Raw genomic sequence first — 26,668 nt, forward strand, 5'->3', positions numbered from 1 at the left:
TGCCCTCCATGGCTCCGTGGCTGGGATAGGTAAGCTCGGCTCCTCCACCGGCGGTGGACGCAAGTCCGTCTCTGATGGGCAGGGGCAGGCCAGGATCACCTCGCTGTGGCTCGGGCACTTGCTGCTCATCGTCGCTGCCGGGCATTCGGCGGCAATGCATGCACCTGGCTCCGCCATTTCTCCGAGGTCGAGCTCCTCCTTCACCTCGTTCCCGCCGTTGCAAGTCAGGGGGCGGTTCTCCTCTGCTGCTGGGTAGGTCGTCCTCTCGCAGCAGGAGTTGGAGGGGGCGGTCGCTACTTCTAGCGCCGCTTTGGTAGTCTCCTCCCATGGCACACCCTTCTTCTTCCTCTGCGCTCCCTGTGACGCTGCAATGGCGGCGACTTTTGGCGGGAACTTTTGGCGGTAAATGGCAACACACAGCTTTTGCAATAAAGTACAGTCCAAGCACAATAAATCACAGTTCCAAGGCACACATGACCTGATTCTTCAGGCTTAAGTAGATCCTGTTCGTGACGCCAAAATTGCAACGCCCCCACTGCCACAGGGCCGAGGGGTACCCGGTACCGGGCCTCTGAGTCTCTGCTCTGGGGTTGTCACGGTGGCTAGGCCCGGTCCGTGACCCTGCCGAGGGGCGTACGGTGAAAGGTATGACGAATGGTGGTGGTGGTGAGGCTGTAGTGGTGCGGTGCAGTAAATAACGAGGACACCAGGTTGCAGTCTCTTTACCTCTTTACTGAAGATCTCTGGGTCCTCAGTCCAGAATCTGGATAACCAGGCTGCGCAAGTCCGGCCGGTCCAATGGCACCTCCAGAGTTCTCTTAGCAGGTGGAAATCTGTGCCTTCCTTCTAGCGCTATGTGTTGCGGTCCTTCCCTGCTGTGCTTACGGAAAGTCCCCACAACTGTTGTGTCTGTTTCTTAAGTTCCCTCACAACTCAATTAGATGATGTTCTGCTAATCCTCCGTCCCTCCCTGATGTTACGGTTGGGACGGCACCCGTTTGACGGGTAGGCTCGGAGCTCTTCCGGGACCCTAGAGTCGCCCCTCTCCACAAGTTGCCCCCCAAGACTGCATAGGTGATTTAAGTGAGACAGCCCGCCTTAGACTGACTGTCCTGCCGCTGTTTAGAGTATCGCTTGAAGCTGGATGTTGTAATACTCCCTTGGCGTTCCGGCCACCGGTAGTGCGCCTCAGTAGGGTGTTGCCTCGGTCTTACGGCACGACCCCTACTGGTATTCTCATTATTGCCTTGATTTCGTTTCTCACTCAGCACAATCTATCTCGCTTCTCGTCCTTCCTTGGGCACCGCCGCTATCCTGAGCAGGCACGGTCCCGTTACGTTCGCTCAAGTTGCCAAGCCTCTGTCAGGATCCCACCCCTGACAGAGACCCTACTGTATCTTCCCCCACAACACCCTCTGCCACAAGGTGTTGCCTGGTTCCAACCCAGTCAGCTTTCTGATCTAACTTCCTGCCTGACCCCCAGTTTACCCACTATGGTGGGGAGTGGCCTAGTGAATAGAACCCTTAGCTCCCCCCGGAGGCCCGACTGTGAAATGTATTGGTGTCTGTGATACCTGATCAGATGAACTCCTTCAGTGCCATCAGACGTACCATAGCTCCCCATAGTGGCGGAGCCACAGTACTGCAACGACCAGGACTCTGGGGCGCTGCATATATATTTAGCAATGAACTGCAAAGCCCTGAGCCCTGCCTAGGTGCTGTATTCTGCTACTTCAGCGCCAGTCCTTTCAAAAACCTCTGATGAGGTAATGAGGCTAGTCAATCACAGTAATGCCACTACCAAGATGGCCATAGCATTAAAGTGACTGGCACGCAAACCATTCATGCTTATTGGCTGTGTAACAGGCACCAAACATGCGGGGCTGGGATTGGCACTTCAAATCCGAGCACCAACCAATGCTCGTCCAATGCCGAGCACCTGTCACGGGGAGACTAGGTGGGCAAGAGCTAATAACCCGGGCTCCTGCAATTTCCCTCAGACTAGGGAAATACTGACTGACCCTCTACTTGGAGTTTACACTGATGGTGTGCATGTCCAGGCCTCGACCCTCGCACTGTCTCCTGTTTCAACCCTAGGCTGAAAACACTGCCCACCACCCAGTGAAAAGATCATACACAGTTAGAACAGACAAGGATAACGGAAAATATACACCACGCCGCAGTCACTCAGGAATATACTATAAATGTGCAGGGCAAAATAAATACAAATATAGGAAGGAGTAAATAAGACAAAGGGAAATATACCACCAGCAACGATACTCCAACTACTTGCTCACCACTCCAGACCGAGATAACAAATGCACAAGACAAAAGCTATAATCGGCGATGCCCAATGTTCAGGAGAACTATTTAAAGGCAATGGGCATGGCCCAGCTTCCAATCCGAGCATAAGGTAAATTAACCCCGGACCAGCTAGCTAATCTAGCCGACGCCAATGAGCACATAGTGGTCAAAAGTGGAACTACCGCTGTCTGTTGGACGACCTGGTCTGAACAGCGTCCGACATGACAGTACCCCACCTTATACGAGGGACCCCAGGGCCCTCACGGCCTATAGGACCCGGCTTGTCCGGATGGCGACGGTGAAAAAACCTGACCAGACGATCCGCATGAATGTCCGAGGCTGGTACCCAGGACCTCTCCTCAGGCCCATAACCACGCCAGTGTACCAAGTACTGTAAAGTGCGGCGCACTACACGAGAGTCAACCAACTTGGAGACTTCAAATTCCAAATTACCATCCACCAAGAATGGAGGTGGCATAGGCGCCACGTCCACAGAACCCACCACCTTCTTTAAAAGCGACCTGTGGAACACGTTGTGTATCTTATACACCGTAGGAAGCTCCAATCGGTACGCTACTAGGTTAATGACGGTGGTGACCCTAAATGGACCAATAAACCGTGGACCCAATTTAAGGGATGGTATTTTGAGTCGTATGTTTTTTGTGGATAACCACACCCAGTCATCCACACACAGGTCCGGACCTGGCACACGCCTACTGTCAGCCACACATTTGTACCTAGCACACACACTCAACAGGTGCTGTTTAACTCTCCTCCAGACTGAAGACAATTGTGCTCCTAACTGGTCCTCCTCCGGATCGCCGGAAGAGCCCCTCTGACTCAAAGTACAAAGTTGAGGATGTAGCCCGTAAACACAAAAAAATGGAGACTCCCCAGACGACTCCTGGCAGTGATTATTGATGGCAAACTCAGCCAAAGGAAGAAACGTCGACCACTCCTCCTGGTTATCAGAGACAAAGCAGCGTAAGTACTGTTCCAAATTTTGGTTCATACGCTCAGTCTGACCATTTGACTGAGGATGAAACGCCGAAGAATGAGACAACTTGATCCCCAGCCGGAAGCAAAATGCTTTCCAAAATTTTGCCACAAACTGAGACCCCCTATCTGACAAGATGTCAGACGGAACCTCATGAAGTCTGACCACCTCCTGCACAAATACCTGAGCCAGAGTCTTAGCGTTAGGCAACGAAGGCAAAGACACAAAGTGCGACATTTTTGAAAACCGATCAACAATCACCAAAATGACTGTGTTCCCAGCTGAGGAGGGTAAATCAGTGATGAAATCCATGGAGATTTCCGTCCATGGCTTACTAGGTACCTCAAGAGGAAGTAGTGTGCCAACAGGATGGGAGCAGGGCGTCTTAGCCCCAGCGCACGTGGTACAAGCTGACACGTATGATACCACGTCCTGTCGGATCTTGGGCCACCAAAACCGACATGACACCAACTCCAAGGTACCTCTAACCCCTGGGTGGCCAGCCAGGACAGCATCATGATGCTCCGCCAAAACCTTTAAGCGGAGATGAAGCGGTACAAAAGACTTGTTGATGGGAAGCTCAGATGGTACCTCCTCCTGAGCCTCAGCAATCTCAGCCTCAACCTCAGTAGTGAGAGCCGAAACCACAACACCCTTTTGGAGGATGGGTACTGGATCCTCCCGAGGTTCTCCCCGCGGAAAACACCTGGACAGAGCATCCGCCTTAGTGTTTTTAGACCCCGGTCTGTAAGTGACAACAAAATTGAACTGCGTGAAAAACAATGCCCAGCGAGCCTGCCTGGGGGACAGACGCTTGGCTGACTCCAAATACAGCAGATTCTTATGATCGGTAATAACAGTAACCTGATGTACCGACCCCTCCAAGAAGTGTCGCCATTCCTCAAAGGCCAACTTGATTGCCAACAACTCCCTGTTGCCGATATCGTAGTTACGTTCGGCGGACGACAGTTTCTTGGAGAAATAGGCGCATGGACGCAAATCACTCAAAGATGAGCCTTGTGACAGCACCGCCCCCACCCCAACCTCAGACGCATCGACTTCCACAACAAAAGGTTTTGATACGTCTGGCTGCACAAGAATGGGGGCTGAAACAAAACTGTTCTTAAGAAATTCAAATGCGCGCACAGCAGCAGGCCAAACGGAGAAATTGGTACCCTTTTTAGTCATGTCAGTTAGCGGTTTAGCAATGATGGAATAATCCTTGATAAATTTCCTATAGTAGTTAGAAAACCCAAGGAACCGCTGAAGTGCTTTCAGGTTATCAGGCCGTTCCCAATGCAGCATCGCTTGCACCTTAGCGGCGTCCATTTTAAAACCAGAAGCAGACACAATATAACCCAAGAAAGGCAACTCTTGAACAGAAAATACACATTTCTCAAGTTTAGCATACAACTTATTCTCTCTGAGAAGCTGTAACACCTGCCTGACATGATCTAAATGAGAATCACGGTCACAAGAATATATGAGAATGTCATCTAGGTACACGATAACGAATTTCCCCAAAACATGCGAAAACACATCATTAATGAAATGTTGGAACACTGCAGGTGCGTTAGTCAACCCAAATGGCATCACCAAATTTTCAAAATGACCCTCAGGGGTATTAAAAGCCATCTTCCACTCATCACCTTGACGGACTCTTATGAGGCTGTACGCCCCCCTGAGGTCAAGCTTGGTAAACCATTTAGCACCTGCCACCTGATTGAACAAATCTGGTATCAGTGGCATAGGGTATGGATCACGAACCGTAATCTGGTTCAATTCCCTGAAATCCAAACACGGGCGTAATCCGCCATCTTTCTTCTTCACGAAGAAGAACCCTGCTGCCACAGGCGAGGATGAAGGCCTGATGTGTCCTTTACTCAAACTTTCAGCAATGTAATCCTTTAATGCTTGTTTTTCCGGACCAGAGATATTAACCATCCTTGCTTTAGGCAATTTGGCCCCTGGTTTAAATCTGATAGTACAGTCATAGGGGCGATGTGGCGGCAACTCTGAACAACCCTTCTCAGAGAACACATCCACAAAATCCAGAAGTGACTCCGGAATGCTTGATGTCACAGCAGACACACATGTGGCCAGGCAATTCTCCTGGCAGAACTCGCTCCACTGAACTATGTCCTGAGTTTTCCAGTCAATTACCGGGTTGTGCATAGACAACCATGGAAAACCCCAAACCACCTGAGCAGGAAGATTCCTGAGCACCTTACATGTAACCTGCTCGGTATGTAGAACCCCAATGTGGAGTTTCACCTCAGCCACAAACTCAGTAATCTCCCCCTGTGAGAGAGGAGCAGCATTGATGGTGACCACGCGGATAGGATGAAGCAGTTTTTCAATCCTAAAACCTGCTGTGCACGCAAACTCCTCATCAATGAGATTTGTGGCTGAACCACTATCCACAAACACAGTAATTGGCAGCTCACTGCCAGCGATTATAACCTTAGTGGGGAGCATGCATTGAGAAACCATCATGGAGGATATACATAAGCTCAGATTGGTCTCCTCCACACCCTCTGAGCTTAGAAGTTTTCCGCCGTTGTGTTTTTCTTAGACAGTAGAGGACAGATGTTAATAAAATGACCAGTCTTACCGCAGTAAAAACAGGCTCCCTGCTTCCTGAGCTCAGGGGCTCGGCGCTTCCCATGTGACACCCCTGCGATTTGCATAGGCTCCGTGGGCTCACCTGCAGCAACCACACGAGAACCTAAACCCTCTCCCATAGGCGGTGTCTCATCCTCCCCCTGATGCAAACGGCGATCAGTGCGGACAACCAGACTCATAGCGGAATCTAGAGAAGTAGGAGTCTCGTACATCAGAAGGGCTTTTTTAACCCTTCCAGATACCCCATGAATAAGCTGACTCCGCAGCGCTGGATCATTCCACTGTGTATCAATCGCCCAGTGACGAAATTCAGAACAGTAATCCTCTGCAACTCGCTCCCCCTGGCGAATAGTGCGTATCTTAGATTCTGCTAGAGCCATTCTGTCTGGCTCGTCGTAAATATTTCCGAGAAAGGAAAAAAAACTCTCCACAGAGTCAAATGCAGCAGAATCAGATGGCAAAGAAAACGCCCATGCTTGGGGATCCCCGCTTAACAATGACAACACCAGTCCCACACGCTGAGCCTCATTACCCGAGGAGATCGGGCGCTTCACGAAAAGAAACAAATTTACTGCGTTCCCCAGCAAATTTTTCAGGCAAAGGAAACTTAGGCTCAGCAACTCTACCTGTCGCTCCAGCTTGCACATTAGATACTGCTAGTCCCTGTTGTTGCACTGCCCCCCTCAACTCAGTGACCTGTAGGGACAGCGCCTCCAACTGGCGGGTTATGGAAGTCATGGGATCCATGACAAAAAAAAAAGGTAACCCCTTTCTTTTTTTGTTTTTGTTTTAAAGGCCGATTATAATGTCACGTGGAGACTAGGTGGGCAAGAGCTAATAACCCGGGCCCCTGCAATTTCCCTCAGACTAGGGAAATACTGACTGACCCTCTACCTGGAGTTTACACTGATGGTGTGCATGTCCAGGCCTCGACCCTCGCCCTGTCTCCTGTTTCAACCCTAGGCTGAAAACACCGCCCACCACCCAGTGAAAAGATCATACACCAATACCCACAGTTAGAACAGGCAAGGATAACGGAAAATATACACCACGCCGCAGTCACTCAGGAATACACTATAAATGCGCAGGGCAAAATAAATACAAATATAGGAAGGAGTAAATAAGACAAAGGGAAATACACCACCAGCAACGATACTCCAACTACTTGCTCACCACTCCTGACCGAGATAACAAACGCACAAAACAGAAGCTATAATCGGCGACGCCCAATGTTCAGGAAAACTATTTAAAGGCAATGGGCATGGCCCAGCTTCCAATCCGAGCATAAGGTAAATTAACCCCGGACCAGCTAGATAATCTAGCCGAAGCCAATGAGCACATAGTGGTCAAAAGCGGAACTACCGCTGTCTGTCGGACGACCTGGTCTGAACAGCGTCCGACATGACAGCACCCAGATACTCAAGTGATATCCGAGCATCACCAAGCACGTTCGGTCATCCCTAATTAGTACTACGGACATTTTCTGCAAAATCTTATGGAACAGATCCGCCACAAAGAATGCCTGAAATAACGCTTAAAAACACATGGTAGAGTCTTCCGATCCATTTTTATTCTAGAACAATTTGCTGTTCATATGTTCAGGTTTTTGAACGTCTTTTAAATGCTTGACAATTTTAAGACCTCCTGGTGGGAGAAAAGATACTTTGAAGCAGCTCCTGGTGTAAATCGCTCCAAACTAGACACAGGCCAATCATAAAGCTGCAAAACACATTTTGGGAAATATAAACTCTCTAAAAACGCTTCAGGGCACATAAAACTCCTCAAAGAAGAAGCGTTTCCTAAAGAGGTTTCTACTAGAAATCTCATTGGTAATGACTGCCTCAAAAGAACTGTATTAAGAAAAAAGGAGCGCACTCAGCTATCTTAAGTTGGTGCTGGCTGTACTCGGGAAAAACCCAACAATAAGTCCAATATAGAAAAATCAGCCGCACTCTTATGGTATATCTTTGCAAAAATGTGATGTATTTATTCACATGTGTTGAGACAAAAATGTATATATATATATATATATACACACACACAGCAGGGAGTATAAACGGAGTAGTAACGTTTCGACCCTGCCTCGGGTCTTTCTCAAACTGTAATCAAACACAAATAACAATTAGTGTTATATACATATGAGGTTAGGGTTGAGCGACTTTCATTTTTTTAAGATCGAGTCGGGTTTTGCGAAACCCGACTTTGTCCAGAGTCGAGTCGAGTGCAGTCGGCCGATTATCGCTAAAAGTCGGGGATCGACCGAAACACGAAACCCAATGCAAGTCAATGGGGAAGCATAGTCGACAGTGAGTGGAGGCCAGGAAAACACCTACAGTGCCCATTTTAATGCCAAAAACATCCATTCTTGTTTCTGACGCTTGTCAATCTTAATTAACTTTATAATAATAGTTGGGCATTGGAAATTGGGGGTCATTTGGCAAAAGTTGTGGGGGGTAGGGCTGGTTCAAGGTTGTAGTGGGCCCAGGAAACGTAGACTACGTCACGGCGGTGGAGCAGTGAGAGGTAAGTATGTCAAGTTTGCAAGTGCTGTGATCCTAAGCAAGCAGGGGGGGCCCACTTGTTGGCATTGGCACTGGCACAGGGCCCCTCAAAGTACAGCGGTGTGTTTGCATGGCGGGGGCGCCTCCCACCAGCAGCGACACTTTTGCGTACTCTGAGGGGCCCTGTGCCAGTGACGTCACCAACGAGTATGCCCCCCCACCTGATGAAGGAACCTGCACTTTCATCTGCACCTTCCTCTTTGTCCCTGTGTAAGGTGGTATAACATGCGGGAAGGGGAACCTTACTTTCAGCAGGGTCAGATTCTGGCTGTGTAGAGTGCAAGGGGAATGTAGTGGTCTAGGTCAATGTACCAGCAGACTCATCTAGCAGTGGCTGGGCAATGGGCAGGATGAGGAGGAAACACAGATATAGGGCCAAAGAATAAAGTAGGCTAAATGCAGTTCAAAATTGGTAACAGGACTAAACAGGCGGCATTGCTTTGTTCAGTGGGGTAGCAAACCCAGGAGCAGCAGACACTGTTTTAAGGGCCCAACCACACTAGTAGGCCAAATGCAGTTTAATATCTGCTACTATAGGCCAAAAGCCTAAAGACTGAAGCTCAGCTTTATACAGTGGAGGACAACACCATGGAGCGGCAGACACCGTTAGTAGGCCCTAGTAACCACCAATTTTTTGTTAAAAAAGCACTTAATGAGAGCCAGAAGGTTGAAGCTCAGACAAGGCAACCTGGAGGAGAACACCAAGGAGGAGGAGAACACTCAGGAGGAGGACAACACCAGGGAGCGGCAGACACCGTTAGTAGGCCCTAACCACCAATTTTTTAAAAAACAGCACTTAATGAGAGCCAGAAGGTTGAAGCTTAGCTTTATACAGTTGAGGACAAACACCAGGGAGCGGCAGACACCGTTAGTAGGCCGTAACCAAAGTTGAAGGCCAAATGCAGTTTAATATCTGATACTATAGGCCGAAAACCAGAAGGTTGAAGCTCAGCTTTATACAGTTGAGGACAAACACCAGGGAGCGGCAGACAGAGTTATTAGGCCCCAACCACCAATTTTTTAAAAAAAAGCACTTAAGGAGAGCCAGAAGGTTGAAGCTCAGCTTTATACAGTTGAGGACAAACACCAGGGAGCGGCAGACACCATTAGTAGGCCGCAACCAAAGTTGAAGGCCAAATGCTGTTTAATATCTGATACTATAGGCCGAAAGCCAGAAGGTTGAAGCTCAGCTTTATACAGTTGAGGACAAACTCCAGGGAGCGGCAGACACCGTTAGTAGGCCGCAACCAAAGTTGAAGGCCAAATGCTGTTTAATATCTGATACTATAGGCCGAAAGCCAGAAGGTTGAAGCTCAGCTTTATACAGTTGAGGACAAACACCAGGGAGCGGCAGACACCGTTAGTAGGCCGTAACCAAAGTTGAAGGCCAAATGCAGTTTAATATCTGATACTATAGGCCAAAAGCCAGAAGGTTGAAGCTCAGCTTTATACAGTTGAGGACAAACACCAGGGAGCGGCAGACAGAGTTATTAGGCCCCAACCACCAATTTTTTTTTAAAAAAGCACTTAAGGAGAGCCAGAAGGTTGAAGCTCAACTTTATACAGTTGAGGACAAACACCAGGGAGCGGCAGACACCGTTAGTAGGCCGCAACCAAAGTTGAAGGCCAAATGCTGTTTAATATCTGATACTATAGGCCGAAAGCCAGAAGGTTGAAGCTCAGCTTTATACAGTTGAGGACAAACAACAGGGAGCGGCAAACAGAGGTATTAGGCCCCAAACACCAATTTAAAAAAAAAAAATGAGAGCCAGAAGGTTGAAGCTCAGATTTATTCAGTTGAGGAGAACACCAGTGAGCGGCAAACAGAGGTATTAGGCCCCAAACAACAATTTTTTTTAAAAAAAGCACTTAATGAGAGCCAGAAGGTTAAAGCTCAGATTTATTCAGTTGAGGAGAACACCAGGGAGCGGCAAACAGAGGTATTAGGACCCAAACACCAATTTTTTAAAAAAAAAACACTTAATGAGAGCCAGAAGGTTGAAGCTCAGCTTTATACAGTTGAGGACAAACACCAGGGAGCGGCAGACACCGTTAGTAGGCCGCAACCAAAGTTGAAGGCCAAATGCTGTTTAATATCTGATACTATAGGCTGAAAGCCAGAAGGTTGAAGCTCAGCTTTATACAGTTGAGGACAAACAACAGTGAGCGGCAAACAGAGGTATTAGGCCCCAAACACCAATTTTTTAAAAAAAAAACACTTAATGAGAGCCAGAAGGTTGAAGCTCAGCTTTATACAGTTGAGGAGAACACCAGGGAGCGGCAAACAGAGGTATTAGGCCCCAACCACCAATTTAAAAAAAAAAAAAAAAAAATTAGAGCCAGAAGGTTGAAGCTCAGATTTATTCAGTTGAGGTCAACACCAGGGAGCGGCAGACAGAGTTATTAGGCCCCAACCACCAATTTTTTTTAAAAAAGCACTTAAGGAGAGCCAGAAGGTTGAAGCTCAGATTTAGACAGTGGAGGACAATTTGAATTAGGGACTGCAGACAGACTTAGTAGTCTGTCCCCTGTGGACCATGCATCCACCACATTAACCGATTGCGCCGTAATGGACACGTAACCTTCCGTGGCCATGCCTACAGGTCCATGCGTCTGTTGTCAGGTGCACCTTTGTACTCACAGATTGCCAGAGTGCATGGACAATGCGGTCTTTTACATGCTGGTGGAGGGTTGGGATGGCTTTTCTCGCAAAAGAAGTGTCGACTGGTTAGCTTGTAGCGTGGTACAGCGTAGTCCATCATGGCTTTATTAATATTAAATAAAATATATAAATAGGCTCTATGAACTTTTAAATAGGTTCCAGGGGTACATGGGCAGCATTGGTGTGGTCAGCGGAGGAGGATTGCAAGTAGGGCCCGCAGACAGGCTAATGAAGGCCTAAAATAACAAAAAATAGGCTCAAGGCAGTTTAAAATCGGTTACATGGATACACAGGCAGCATTGTGGTCAGTGGAGGAGTATTGCAAGGAGGGACCACAGACAGGCTAATGAAGGCCTAAAATAAATAAAAATAGGCTCAAGGCAGTTTAAAATCGGTTACATGGATACACAGGCAGCATTGTGGTCAGTGGAGGAGTATTGCAAGGAGGGACCGCAGACAGGCTAATGAAGGCCTAAAATAAATAAAAATAGGCTCAAGGCAGTTTTAAATCGGTTACATGGATTCACAGGCAGCATTGTGGTCAGTGGAGGAGTATTGCAAGGAGGGACCGCAGACAGGCTAACGAAGGCCTAAAATAACAAAAAATAGGCTCAAGGCAGTTTTAAATCGGTTACATGGATACACAGGCAGCATTGTGGTCAGTGGAGGAGTATTGCAAAGAGGGACTGCAGACAGGCTAATGAAGGCCCGCAGACAGGCTAATGAAGGCCTAAAATAAAAAAAAATAGGCTCAAGGCAGTTTTAAATCGGTTACATGGATACACAGGCAGCATTGTGGTCAGTGGAGGAGTATTGCAAGGAGGGACCGCAGACAGGCTAATGAAGGCCTAAAATAAATAAAAATAGGCTCAAGGCAGTTTAAAATCGGTTACATGGATACACAGGCAGCATTGTGGTCAGTGGAGGAGTATTGCAAGGAGGGACCGCAGACAGGCTAATGAAGGCCTAAAATAAATAAAAATAGGCTCAAGGCAGTTTAAAATCGGTTACATGGATACACAGGCAGCATTGTGGTCAGCAGAGGAGGATTGCAAGGAGTGTCTGACACAGTTAGTACTCACAAAAAATAAATAGATGTTAATGTCTCGCAAAACAACAAAAAAAAAAAGTGTGGCATACTTAGGTACAGGGGTGGGCTCATCTGCTGAGTTTCTGACAAAGTAATTTGGCAGTAAGTATTTACTGGTGTCAATATAGGACACTGACCCAGACTATTTTAACTAGCATCACACTTCATTGTACTATGAGGGACCCAGTGGCAGTGCCGTCGACCAAAAGCGGGCACACCCACCTCTTCAGACAAACAGCACTATAACAGGTGCTTGCGCCAAGTGGCGAGACCACGGCCCCGTGGGGGGCATTTTCCCATTGAGGGAGGTGTAAACATGTCGTATGCTGGACAAACAGCTGCTGCAAATTAAGAGATTGGAACACTCAGTAAGACCAGTCCACAAGCAAGACCTTTTTATAGGAAAGCTAGGTGTCAGCCGGGAAAGGTGGGGCAAAATAATTTGAAATCCAGGAGTGGTTCATTTTAATGAAGGTGAGATCATCCACATTTTGGGTAGCCAGACGAGTCCTTTTTTCGGTTAATATTGAACCAGCAGCACTGAATACTCTTTCTGATAGCACACTAGCTGCTGGGCAAGCAAGCTCCTGCAATGCATATTCTGCCAATTCAGGCCAGGTGTCTAATTTGGATGCCCAGTAATCAAATGGGAATGACGGTTGAGGGAGAACATCGATAAGGGATGAAAAATAGTTAGTAACCATACTGGACAAATGTTGTCTCCTGTCACTTTGAATAGATGCTGCAGTACCTGTCCTGTCTGCGGTCATTGCGAAATCACTCCACAACCTGGTCAGAAAACCCCTCTGTCCAACGCCACTTCTGATCTGTGCACCTCTAACACCTCTGCCCTGTAGCCCCCTGCAGCTTGTGTGAGAACCATCACCGGCGCTGTGTGCTGGGAATGCCTGAATCAAACGGTCTACAAGAGTAGCTTGTTTGGTTGCTAATATTTGTTCGAGGTTCTCATGTGGCATAATATTTTGCAATTTGCCTTTATAGCGAGGGTCAAGGATGCAGGCCAACCAGTAATCGTCATCGGTCATCATTTTAATAATGCGTGGGTCCCTTTTGAGGATACGTAAGGCATAATCCGCCATGTGGGCCAAAGTTCCAGTTGTCAAATCTGCGGTTGTGCTGGTTTGAGGGGCAGTTACAGGCAAATCTACGTCACTTGTCTCCCTTAAAAAAACAGAACCCGGCCTTGTAACGCCACTAATTTCTGTTGGCCCAGGAGAAGCTTCCTCATTAAAAAAGTACTCATCCCCATCATCCTCCTCGTCCTCCTCCTCCTCTTCGCCCGCTACCGCGTCCTCTACACGGCCCTGACCAGACAATGGCTGACTGTCATCAAGGCTTTCCTCTTCCTCGGCTGCAGACGCCTGCTCCTTTATGTGCGTCAAACTTTGCATCAGCAGACGCATTAGGGGGATGCTCATGCTTATTATGGCGTTGTCTGCACTAACCAGCCGTGTGCATTCCTCAAAACACTGAAGGACTTGACACAGGTCTTGTAGCTTCGACCACTGCACACCTGACAACTCCATGTCTGCCATCCAACTGCCTGCCCGTGTATCCTCCCACAAATACATAACAGCACGCCTCTGTTCGCACACTCTCTGAAGCATGTGCAGTGTGGAGTTCCACCTTGTTGCAACGTCGATGATTAGGCGATGCTGAGGAAGGTTCAAAGAACGCTGATAGTTCTGCATACGGCTGGAGTGTATGGGCGAACGGCGGATATGCGAGCAAAGTCTGCGCACTTTGAGGAGCAGGTCGGGTAACCCCGGATAACTTTTCAGGAAGCACTGCACCACCAGGTTTAAGGTGTGAGCCAGGCAAGGAATGTGTTTCAGTTGGGAAAGGGCTATGGCAGCCATGAAATTCCTTCCATTATCACTCACTACCTTGCCTGCCTCAAGATGTACAGTGCCCAGCCATGACTGAGTTTCTTTCTGCAAGAACTCGGACAGAACTTCCGCGGTGTGTCTGTTGTCACCCAAACACTTCATTGCCAATACAGCCTGCTGACGCTTGCCACTAGCTGTCCCATAATGGCACACCTGGTGTGCAACAGTGGCAGCTGCGGATGGAGTGGATGTGCGACTGCGGTCTGTGGACGAGCTCTCGCTTCTGCAGGAGGAGGAGGAAGAGGAGGAGGGGGGGCGAACGCCTACAGCCAACTCTTTCCTTGACCGTGGGCTAGGCAGAACTGTCCCAATATTGCTGTCCCCTGTGGACCCTGCATCCACCACATTCACCCAGTGTGCCGTGATGGACACGTAACGTCCCTGGCTGTTATGGTTCTCAATGGCAAGAGAACATAGCCCAGCATACATAGGAACTAGCTCTTGGAAGGATGGAAACTTAAACTGACCATGAACTAAACCTGCCGCACAACTAACAGTAGCCGGGTAGCGTAGCCTGCGTTTTATCCCTAGACGCCCAGCGCCGGCCGGAGGACTAACTAATCCTGGCAGAGGAAAATATAGTCCTGGCTCACCTCTAGAGAAATTTCCCCGAAAGGCAGACAGAGGCCCCCACATATATTGGCGGGGATTTAAGATGAAAATGACAAACGTAGTATGAAAATAGGTTTAGCAAAATCGAGGTCCACTTACTAGATAGCAGGAAGACAGAAAGGGTACTTTCATGGTCAGCTGAAAACCCTATCAATACACCATCCTGAAATTACTTTAAGACTCTAGTATTAACTCATAACATCAGAGTGGCAATTTCAGATCACAAGAGCTTTCCAGACACAGAAACGAAACTGCAGCTGTGAACTGGAACAAAATGCAAAAAACAAACAAGGACAAAAGTCCGACTTAGCTGGAAGTTGTCTGGTAGCAGGAACATGCACAGAAAGGCTTCTGATTACAATGTTGACCGGCATGGAAGTGACAGAGGAGCAAGGTTAAATAGCGACTCCCACATCCTGATGGGAACAGGTGAACAGAGGGGATGATGCACACAAGTTCAATTCCACCAGTGGCCACCGGGGGAGCCCAAAATCCAATTTCACAACAGTACCCCCCCCTCAAGGAGGGGGCACCGAACCCTCACCAGAACCACCAGGGCGATCAGGATGAGCCCTATGAAAGGCACGGACCAGATCGGAGGCATGAACATCAGAGGCAGTCACCCAAGAATTATCCTCCTGACCGTATCCCTTCCATTTGACCAGATACTGGAGTTTCCGTCTGGAAACACGGGAGTCCAAGATTTTTTCCACAACGTACTCCAACTCGCCCTCAACCAACACCGGAGCAGGAGGCTCAACGGAAGGCACAACCGGTACCTCATACCTGCGCAACAATGACCAATGAAAAACATTATGAATAGAAAAAGATGCAGGGAGGTCCAAACGGAAGGACACAGGGTTAAGAATCTCCAATATCTTGTACGGGCCGATGAACCGAGGCTTAAACTTAGGAGAAGAAACCCTCATAGGGACAAAACGAGAAGACAACCACACCAAGTCCCCGACACAAAGCCGAGGACCAACCCGACGCCGGCGGTTGGCAAAAAGCTGAGTCTTCTCCTGGGACAACTTCAAATTGTCCACCACCTGCCCCCAAATCTGATGCAACCTCTCCACCACAGCATCCACTCCAGGACAATCCGAAGATTCCACCTGACCGGAGGAAAATCGAGGATGAAACCCCGAATTACAGAAAAAAGGAGACACCAAGGTGGCAGAGCTGGCCCGATTATTGAGGGCAAACTCCGCTAAAGGCAAAAAAGCAACCCAATCATCCTGATCTGCAGACACAAAACACCTCAAATATGTCTCCAAAGTCTGATTCGTCCGCTCGGTCTGGCCATTAGTCTGAGGATGGAAAGCAGACGAGAAAGACAAATCTATGCCCATCCTAGCACAGAATGCCCGCCAAAATCTAGACACGAATTGGGTTCCTCTGTCAGAAACGATATTCTCCGGAATACCATGCAAACGAACCACATTTTGAAAAAACAGAGGAACCAACTCGGAAGAAGAAGGCAACTTAGGCAGGGGAACCAAATGGACCATCTTAGAGAAACGGTCACACACCACCCAGATGACAGACATCTTCTGAGAAACAGGAAGATCCGAAATAAAATCCATCGAGATGTGCGTCCAAGGCCTCTTCGGGATAGGCAAGGGCAACAACAATCCACTAGCCCGAGAACAACAAGGCTTGGCCCGAGCACAAACGTCACAAGACTGCACAAAGCCTCGTACATCTCGTGACAGGGAAGGCCACCAGAAGGACCTTGCCACCAAATCCCTGGTACCAAAGATTCCAGGATGACCTGCCAACGCAGAAGAATGAACCTCAGAAATGACTTTACTGGTCCAATCATCAGGAACAAACAGTCTACCAGGTGGGCAACGATCAGGTCTATCCGCCTGAAAATCCTGCAAGGCCCGCCGCAGGTCAGGAGAAACGGCAGACAATATCACTCCATTTTTAAGGATACCTGTAGGTTCAGAATTACCAGGGGAGTCAGGCTCAAAACTCCTAGAAAGGGCATCCGCCTTAACATTCTTAGAACCCGGTAGGTATGACACCACAAAATTAAACCGAGAGAAAAACAACGACCAGCGCGCCTGTCTAGGATTCAGGCGTCTGGCGGACTCAAGATAAATTAAATTTTTGTGGTCGGTCAATACCACCACCTGATTTCTAGCCCCCTCAAGCCAATGACGCCACTCCTCAAAAGCCCACTTCATGGCCAAAAGCTCCCGATTCCCAATATCATAATTCCGCTCGGCGGGCGAAAATTTACGAGAAAAAAAAGCACAAGGTTTCATCACGGAGCAGTCGGAACTTCTTTGCGACAAAACCGCCCCAGCTCCGATTTCAGAAGCGTCGACCTCAACCTGAAAAGGAAGAGCAACATCAGGCTGACGCAACACAGGGGCGGAAGAAAAGCGGCGCTTAAGCTCCCGAAAGGCCTCCACAGCAGCAGGGGACCAATCAGCAACATCAGCACCCTTCTTAGTCAAATCAGTCAATGGTTTAACAACATCAGAAAAACCAGCAATAAAGCGACGATAAAAGTTAGCAAAGCCCAAAAATTTCTGAAGACTCTTAAGAGAAGAGGGTTGCGTCCAATCACAAATAGCCCGAACCTTGACAGGATCTATCTCGATGGAAGAGGGGGAAAAAATGTATCCCAAGAAGGAAATCTTTTGAACCCCAAAAACGCACTTAGAACCCTTCACACACAAGGAATTAGACCGCAAAACCTGAAAAACCCTCCTGACCTGCTGGACATGAGAGTCCCAGTCATCCGAAAAAATCAGAATATCATCCAGATACACGATCATAAATTTATCCAAATAATCACGGAAAATGTCATGCATAAAGGACTGAAAGACTGAAGGGGCATTTGAAAGGCCAAAAGGCATCACCAAATACTCAAAGTGGCCCTCGGGCGTATTAAATGCGGTTTTCCACTCATCCCCCTGCTTAATTCGCACCAAATTATACGCCCCACGGAGATCTATCTTAGAGAACCACTTGGCCCCCTTTATGCGAGCAAACAAATCAGTCAGCAGTGGCAACGGATATTGATATTTAACCGTGATTTTATTCAAAAGCCGATAATCAATACACGGCCTCAAAGAGCCATCTTGCTTAGACACAAAGAAAATACCGGCTCCTAAGGGAGATGACGAAGGACGAATATGTCCCTTTTCCAAGGACTCCTTTATATATTCTCGCATAGCAGCATGTTCAGGCACAGACAGATTAAATAAACGACCCTTAGGGTATTTACTACCCGGAATCAAATCTATGGCACAATCGCACTCCCGGTGCGGAGGTAATGAACCAAGCTTAGGTTCTTCAAAAACGTCACGATAGTCAGACAAGAATTCAGGAATCTCAGAGGGAATAGATGACGAAATGGAAACCAAAGGTACGTCCCCATGCATCCCCTTACATCCCCAGCTTAACACAGACATAGCGTTCCAGTCGAGGACTGGGTTATGAGATTGCAGCCATGGCAATCCAAGCACCAACACATCATGTAGATTATACAGCACAAGAAAGCGAATAATCTCCTGATGATCCGGATTAATTCGCATAGTTACTTGTGTCCAGTATTGTGGTTTATTACTAGCCAATGGGGTGGAGTCAATCCCCTTCAGAGGTATAGGAGTTTCAAGAGGCTCTAAATCATACCCACAGCGTTTGGCAAAGGACCAATCCATAAGACTCAAAGCGGCGCCAGAGTCGACATAGGCGTCCGCGGTAATAGACGATAAAGAGCAAATCAGGGTCACAGATAGAATAAACTTAGACTGAAAAGTGCCAATTGAAACTGACTTATCAAGCTTCTTAGTACGCTTAGAGCATGCTGATATAACATGAGTTGAATCACCACAATAAAAGCACAACCCATTTTTTCGTCTAAAATTCTGCCGTTCGCTTCTGGACAGAATTCTATCACATTGCATATTCTCTGGCGTCTTCTCAGTAGACACCGCCAAATGGTGCACAGGTTTGCGCTCCCGCAGACGTCTATCGATCTGGATAGCCATTGTCATGGACTCATTCAGACCCGCAGGCACAGGGAACCCCACCATAACATCCTTAACGGCATCAGAGAGACCCTCTCTGAAATTCGCCGCCAGGGCGCACTCATTCCACTGAGTAGGCACAGACCATTTACGGAATTTTTGGCAGTATATTTCAACTTCATCTTGCCCCTGAGATAGGGACATCAAGGCTTTTTCCGCCTGAAGCTCTAAATGAGGTTCCTCATAAAGCAACCCCAAGGCCAGAAAAAACGCATCCACATTGAGCAACGCAGGATCCCCTGGAGCCAATGCAAAAGCCCAATCCTGAGGGTCGCCCCGGAGCAGAGAAATCACAATCCTGACCTGCTGAGCAGGATCTCCAGCAGAGCGAGATTTCAGGGACAAAAACAACTTGCAATTATTTTTGAAATTTTGAAAGCAAGATCTATTCCCCGAGAAAAATTCAGGCAAAGGAATTCTAGGTTCAGATATAGGAACATGAACAACAAAATCTTGTAAATTTTGAACTTTCGTGGTGAGATTATTCAAACCTGCAGCTAAACTCTGAATATCCATTTTAAACAGGTGAACACAGAGCCATTCCAGGATTAGAAGGAGAGAGAGAGAGGAAGGCTGCAATATAGGCAGACTTGCAAGTGATTCAATTGAAAGCACACTCAGAACTGAAGGAAAAAAAAAAAAAAATTTTTCAGCAGACTTCTTTTTTCTCTCCTTTCTCTGCCAATTAATTTAACCCTTTAAGGCCGGTCAAACTGTTATGGTTCTCAATGGCAAGAGAACATAGCCCAGCATACATAGGAACTAGCTCTTGGAAGGATGGAAACTTAAACTGACCATGAACTAAACCTGCCGCACAACTAACAGTAGCCGGGTAGCGTAGCCTGCGTTTTATCCCTAGACGCCCAGCGCCGGCCGGAGGACTAACTAATCCTGGCAGAGGAAAATATAGTCCTGGCTCACCTCTAGAGAAATTTCCCCGAAAGGCAGACAGAGGCCCCCACATATATTGGCGGTGATTTAAGATGAAAATGACAAACGTAGTATGAAAATAGGTTTAGCAAAATCGAGGTCCACTTACTAGATAGCAGGAAGACAGAAAGGGTACTTTCATGGTCAGCTGAAAACCCTATCAATACACCATCCTGAAATTACTTTAAGACTCTAGTATTAACTCATAACATCAGAGTGGCAATTTCAGATCACAAGAGCTTTCCAGACACAGAAACGAAACTGCAGCTGTGAACTGGAACAAAATGCAAAAAACAAACAAGGACAAAAGTCCGACTTAGCTGGAAGTTGTCTGGTAGCAGGAACATGCACAGAAAGGCTTCTGATTACAATGTTGACCGGCATGGAAGTGACAGAGGAGCAAGGTTAAATAGCGACTCCCACATCCTGATGGGAACAGGTGAACAGAGGGGATGATGCACACAAGTTCAATTCCACCAGTGGCCACCGGGGGAGCCCAAAATCCAATTTCACAACACCTGGCCATGCCTACTGGTCCATGCATCTGTTGTCAGGTGCACCTTTGTAGTCACAGACTGCCTGAGTGCATGGACGATGCGGTCTTTAACATGCTGTTGGAGGGCTGGGATGGCTTTTCTAGAAAAGAAGTGCCGACTGGGTAGCTCGTAGCGTGGTACAGCGTAGTCCATCAGCGCTTTAAAAGCTTCGCTTTCAACTAACCGGTAGGGCATCATCTCTAATGAGATTAGTCTAGCAATGTGGGCGTTCAAACCCTGTGTACGCGGATGCGAGGATGAGTACTTCCTTTTCCTGACAAGAGTCTCATGTAGGGTGAGCTGGACTGGAGAGCTGGAGATCGTGGAACTAGCGGTGGTGCCGGTGGACATGGGTGACTGAGAGAGGGTTGGAGATGGTATTCTTGCCGGTGCCCTACATGCAGTGTTTCCTACTACTAACCTGGTGATTCCCTGACTGCTTTGGCCTGGCGACGAAAGCTGCACAGATACTGCAGGTGGCGCGGGAAATGGTGGGCTTACAGGGAGGGAAGGGATGTAGCGTTGCTGACTAGCTTCATTGGCCGAGGGTGCTGCAACCTTTAGGGACGTTTGGTAGTTAGTCCAGGCTTGCAAATGCATGGTGGATAAATGTCTATGCATGCAACTTGTATTTAGACTTTTAAGATTCTGACCTCTGCTTAAGGTAGTTGAACATTTTTGACAGATGACTTTGCGCTGATCATTTGGATGTTGTTTAAAAAAATGCCAGACTGCACTCTTTCTACTATCGGATACCTTTTCAGGCATTGCAGACTGAGCTTCTTTAACCGGATGGCCACGCTGTCCTCCAACTGGTTTTGGTTTTGCCACGCGTTTTTGGCCAGATACGGGCCCGGCAGATGGAACCTGTTGTGATGTTGATGCCTGCTGCGGCTCCTCCTCCTCCGCTTCAGAACTACTGCCGCCTGCACCCTGTTCCCCCAATGGCTGCCAATCGGGGTCAACAACTGGGTCATCTATGACCTCCTCTTCTATGTCGTGTGCAACTTCGTCTGTGTCACCGTGTAAGCCGGTGGTATTGCGTTCGTGACGGGGCACCATAGTCTCCGCTGGGTTTGATTCTGCCTCAGCACACTGCGAGGGCAATGTTCTGGTCTGAGTCAAAGGAACAGCATAGTAATCTGGCTGTGGCTGTGCATCTGTGCACTCCATGTCCGATTCAACTTCGAATGGGCATGGCCTGTTAACTGTTTCACTGTCTAACCCAGGAACGGTATGTGTAAAGAGCTCCATGGAGTAACCTGTTCTGTCGACTGACGCATCCTTCACTGTTGTTCTGGGTGAAGGACACAAGGAAGCGACTTGTTCCTGACCGGGAGCATCCACTGACGATGCACTGCTCTGACATTTGGCACTTTCCGAGGAGGAGGTGAAAAAGCTAGAGGCAGAGTCAGCAATGAAAGCCAATACTTGTTCCTCCTGCTCCGGCTTCAAAAGTGGTTTTCCTACTCCCAGAAAAGAGAGCGTTCGAGGCCTTGTGTAGCCAGACAACGAACCTGGCTCAACAGCTCGAGACTTAGGTGCTGTACTGCTTTTACCACGACCACCTGATGCTCCACCACCACTACCATCATTACCAGCTGACAATGACCGCCCACGGCCACGACCTCTTCCACTAGACTTCCTCATTGTTTGCAAAACGTAACCAAAGTAACGGTATTTGTTACTGTAAAACAACTTATAAGGTGAACTCAAACTTCTGTAAGATTTATAGATACCTTTATAGGTGCCTGACACTGAAAGGAAAATCAGGCCCAATGTTACACACTAGGTTTTCTGTGCCCTAATAATTTGAGACAGATGGCACACACAGGACCAGCACTCAAGCAGAAATGCCAATCTTAATCTCCCACTATTTTTTTTTTTTTCTGGGAGAATTTAAAAAAAAAAAAACAACAATATTACACACTAGGTTTTCTGTGGCACACAATGAGAGACAGATGCCACACACAGGACTGGCACAGAGCCAGACTTGCCAATCTTTATCTCCCACTAATTATTTTTTTTTTTACAGGGAGAATTTACCCAAAAAAAATAAATGGCCAAGTATTACACAGTGGTTTTCGGTGGCACACAATGAGAGACAGATGCCACACACAGCAATGGCACAGAGGCAGACTTGCCAACCTTTATCTCCCACTAATTATTTTTTTTTTTACAAGGAGAATTTACCCAAAAAAAATAAATGGCCAAGTATTACACAGTGGTTTTCGGTGGCACACAATGAGAGACAGATGCCACACACAGGACTGGCACAGAGGCAGACTTGCCAATCTTTATCTCCCACTAATTATTTTTTTTTTAAAAGGGAGAATTTAGAAAAAAAAAACAAAAAGGCCCAGTATTACACAGTGGTTTTCGGTGGCACACAATGAGAGACAGATGCCACACACAGCAATGGCACAGAGGCAGACTTGCCAACCTTTATCTCCCACTATTTTTTTTTTTTTTACAAGGAGAATTTACCCAAAAAAAATAAATGGCCAAGTATTACACAGTTGTTTTCGGTGGCACACAATGAGAGACAGATGCCACACACAGGACTGGCACAGAGGCAGACTTGCCAATCTTTATCTCCCACTAATTATTTTTTTTTTAAAAGGGAGAATTTAGAAAAGAAAAAAAAAGGCCCAGTATTACACAGTGGTTTTCGGTGGCACACAATGAGAGACAGATGCCACACACAGGACTGGCACAGAGGCAGACTTGCCAATCTTTATCTCCCACTAATTATTTTTTTTTTTTACAGGGAGAATTTGCCCAAAAAAAATAAATGGCCAAGTATTACACACTGGTTTTCGGTGGCACACAATGAGAGACAGATGCCACACACAGCAATGGCACAGAGGCAGACTTGCCAACCTTTATCTACCACTATTTTTTTTTTTTTTTACAAGGAGAATTTACCCCAAAAAAATAAGTGGCCAAGTATTACACAGTTGTTTTCGGTGGCACACAATGAGAGACAGATGCCACACACAGGACTGGCACAGAGGCAGACTTGCCAATCTTTATCTCCCACAAATTTTTTTTTTTTTTTTTTTAAAGGGAGAATTTAGAAAAAAAAAAAAAAAAGGCCCAGTATTACACAGTGGTTTTCGGTGGCACACAATGAGAGACAGATGCCACACACAGGACTGGCACAGAGGCAGACTTGCCAATCTTTATCTCCCACTAATTTTTTTTTTTTTTTTTTTAAAGGGAGAATTCAGAAAAAAAAAAAAAAGGTCCAGTATTACACAGTGGTTTTCGGTGGCACACAATGAGAGACAGATGCCACACACAGGACTGGCACAGAGGCAGACTTGCCAATCTTTATCTCCCACTAATTATTTTTTTTTTTTTACAGGGAGAATTTACCCAAAAAAAATAAATGGCCAAGTATTACACAGTGGTTTTCGGTGGCACACAATGAGAGACAGATGCCAAACACAGGACTGGCACAGAGGCAGACTTGCCAATCTTTATCTCCCACTAATTATTTTTTTTTTTAAAAGGGAGAATTTAGAAAAAAAAAAAAAGGCCCAGTATTACACAGTGGTTTTCGGTGGCACACAATGAGAGACAGATGCCTGTCATGATTCTCAATGGCGAGAGAACATAGCCCAGCATATATGAGAACTAGCTCTTGGAAGATGGAAACTATACTGACCATGAACTAAACCTGCCGCACAACTAGAAGTGGCCGGTAGCATGCCTACGTTTTTTATCCCTAGATGCCCAGCGCCAGCCGGAGAACTACCTAATCCTAGCAGAGGAAAAGACAGTCCTGGCTCACCTCTAGAGAAATTTTCCCAAAAGGCAGACAGAGGCCCCCACATATATTGGCGGTGATTTTAGATGAAATGACAAACGTAGTATGAAAATAGGTTTAGCAAAATCGAGGTCCGCTTACTAGATAGCATGAAGACAGAAAGGGCACTTTCATGGTCAGCAGAAAACCCTATCAAAACACCATCCAGAAATTACTTTAAGACTCTAGCATTAACTCATAACACCAGAGTGGCAATTTCCGCTCACAAGAGCTTTCCAGACACAGTAACGAAACAGCAGCTGTGAACAGGAACAAAATGCAAAAACACACAAGGACAAAAGTCCAACTTAGCTAGGAGTTGTCTAGTAGCAGGAACATGCACAGAAGGCTTCTGATTACATTGTTGACCGGCATGAAACTGACAGAGGAGCAAGGTTATATAGCGACTCCCACATCCTGATAGGAGCAGGTGAACAGAGGGGATGATGCACACAAGTACAATTCCACAAGTGGCCACCGGGGGAGCCCAGAATCCAATTTCACAACAGTACCCCCCCCTCAAGGAGGGGGCACCGAACCCTCACCAGAACCACCAGGGCGATCAGGATGAGCCCTATGAAAGGCACGGACAAGATCGGAGGCATGAACATCAGAGGCAGTGACCCAAGAATTATCCTCCTGACCGTATCCCTTCCATTTGACCAGATACTGGAGTTTCCGTCTGGAAACATGAGAGTCTAAGATCTTTTCCACAACGTACTCCAACTCACCCTCAACCAACACCGGAGCAGGAGGCTCAACGGAAGGCACAGCCGGTACCTCATACCTGCGCAACAATGACCGATGAAAAACATTATGAATCGAAAAGGATGCAGGGAGGTCCAAACGGAAGGACACAGGGTTAAGAATCTCCAATATCTTGTACGGGCCGATGAACCGAGGCTTAAACTTAGGAGAAGAAACCCTCATAGGGACAAAACGAGAAGACAACCACACCAAGTCCCCAACACAAAGCCGAGGACCAACACGACGACGGCGGTTGGCAAAAAGCTGAGTCTTATCCTGGGACAACTTCAAATTGTCCACCACCTGCCCCCAAATCTGATGCAACCTCTCCACCACAGCATCCACTCCAGGACAATCCGAAGATTCCACTTGACCGGAGGAAAATCGAGGATGAAACCCCGAATTACAGAAAAACGGGGACACCAAGGTGGCAGAGCTGGCCCGATTATTGAGGGCGAACTCCGCCAAAGGCAAAAAAGCAACCCAATCATCCTGATCCGCAGACACAAAACACCTCAAATATGTCTCCAAGGTCTGATTAGTCCGCTCGGTCTGGCCATTAGTCTGAGGATGGAAAGCAGACGAAAAAGACAAATCTATGCCCATCCTAGCACAGAATGCCCGCCAAAATCTAGACACGAATTGGGTCCCTCTGTCAGAAACGATATTCTCCGGAATACCATGCAAACGAACAACATTTTGAAAAAACAGAGGAACCAACTCGGAAGAAGAAGGCAACTTAGGCAAGGGAACCAGATGGACCATCTTAGAGAAACGGTCACACACCACCCAGATGACAGACATCTTCTGAGAAACAGGCAGATCCGAAATAAAATCCATCGAGATGTGCGTCCAAGGCCTCTTCGGGATAGGCAAGGGTAACAACAATCCACTAGCCCGAGAACAACAAGGCTTGGCCCGAGCACAAACGTCACAAGACTGCACAAAGCCTCGCACATCTCGTGACAGGGAAGGCCACCAGAAGGACCTTGCCACCAAATCCCTGGTACCAAAGATTCCAGGATGACCTGCCAACGCAGAAGAATGAACCTCAGAGATGACTCTACTGGTCCAATCATCAGGAACAAACAGTCTACCAGGTGGGCAACGATCAGGTCTATCCGCCTGAAACTCCTGCAAGGCCCGCCGCAGGTCTGGAGAAACGGCAGACAATATCACTCCATCTTTAAGGATACCTGTGGGCTCAGAATTACCAGGGGAGTCAGGCTCAAAACTCCTAGAAAGGGCATCCGCCTTAACATTCTTAGAACCCGGTAGGTAAGACACCACAAAATTAAACCGAGAGAAAAACAACGACCAGCGCGCCTGTCTAGGATTCAGGCGCCTGGCAGACTCAAGGTAAATTAAATTTTTGTGGTCAGTCAATACCACCACCTGATGTCTGGCCCCCTCAAGCCAGTGACGCCACTCCTCAAAAGCCCACTTCATGGCCAAAAGCTCCCGATTCCCAATATCATAATTCCGCTCGGCGGGCGAAAATTTACGGGAAAAAAAGGCACAAGGTCTCATCAAGGAGCAGTCGGAACTTCTCTGCGACAACACCGCCCCAGCTCCGATTTCAGAAGCGTCGACCTCAACCTGAAAAGGAAGAGCAACATCAGGCTGACGCAACACTGGGGCGGAAGAAAAGCGGCGCTTGAGCTCCCGAAAGGCCTCCACAGCATCAGGGGACCAATCAGCAACATCAGCACCCTTCTTAGTCAAATCAGTCAATGGTTTTACAACATCAGAAAAACCAGCAATAAATCGACGATAAAAGTTAGCAAAGCCCAAAAATTTCTGAAGACTCTTAAGAGAAGAGGGTTGC

At 47.5% G+C, this 26,668-nt stretch overlaps 1 protein-coding gene across 1 annotated transcript in view; it reads right to left on the reverse strand.

Annotated features, from left to right (window-relative positions):
• LOC143783241 (uncharacterized) overlaps positions 1–22,234 on the reverse strand; it is a 107,997-nt gene extending 85,763 nt beyond the window's left edge. The window contains exons 1-2 of the mRNA XM_077271658.1: positions 20,262–22,234; positions 13,126–14,530 (exon numbers count right to left, since the gene is read on the reverse strand). Of these exons, the coding sequence (XP_077127773.1) occupies positions 13,126–14,530; positions 20,262–21,929 (3,073 nt within the window). The 5' untranslated portion in view covers positions 21,930–22,234. The remainder of the gene's footprint in view (positions 1–13,125; positions 14,531–20,261) is intronic.
• Positions 22,235–26,668: the final 4,434 nt, after the last annotated feature.

The sequence above is a fragment of the Ranitomeya variabilis genome, chromosome 6, assembly GCF_051348905.1.
Source record: "Ranitomeya variabilis isolate aRanVar5 chromosome 6, aRanVar5.hap1, whole genome shotgun sequence".
NCBI classification, from domain to species: domain Eukaryota; kingdom Metazoa; phylum Chordata; class Amphibia; order Anura; family Dendrobatidae; genus Ranitomeya; species Ranitomeya variabilis.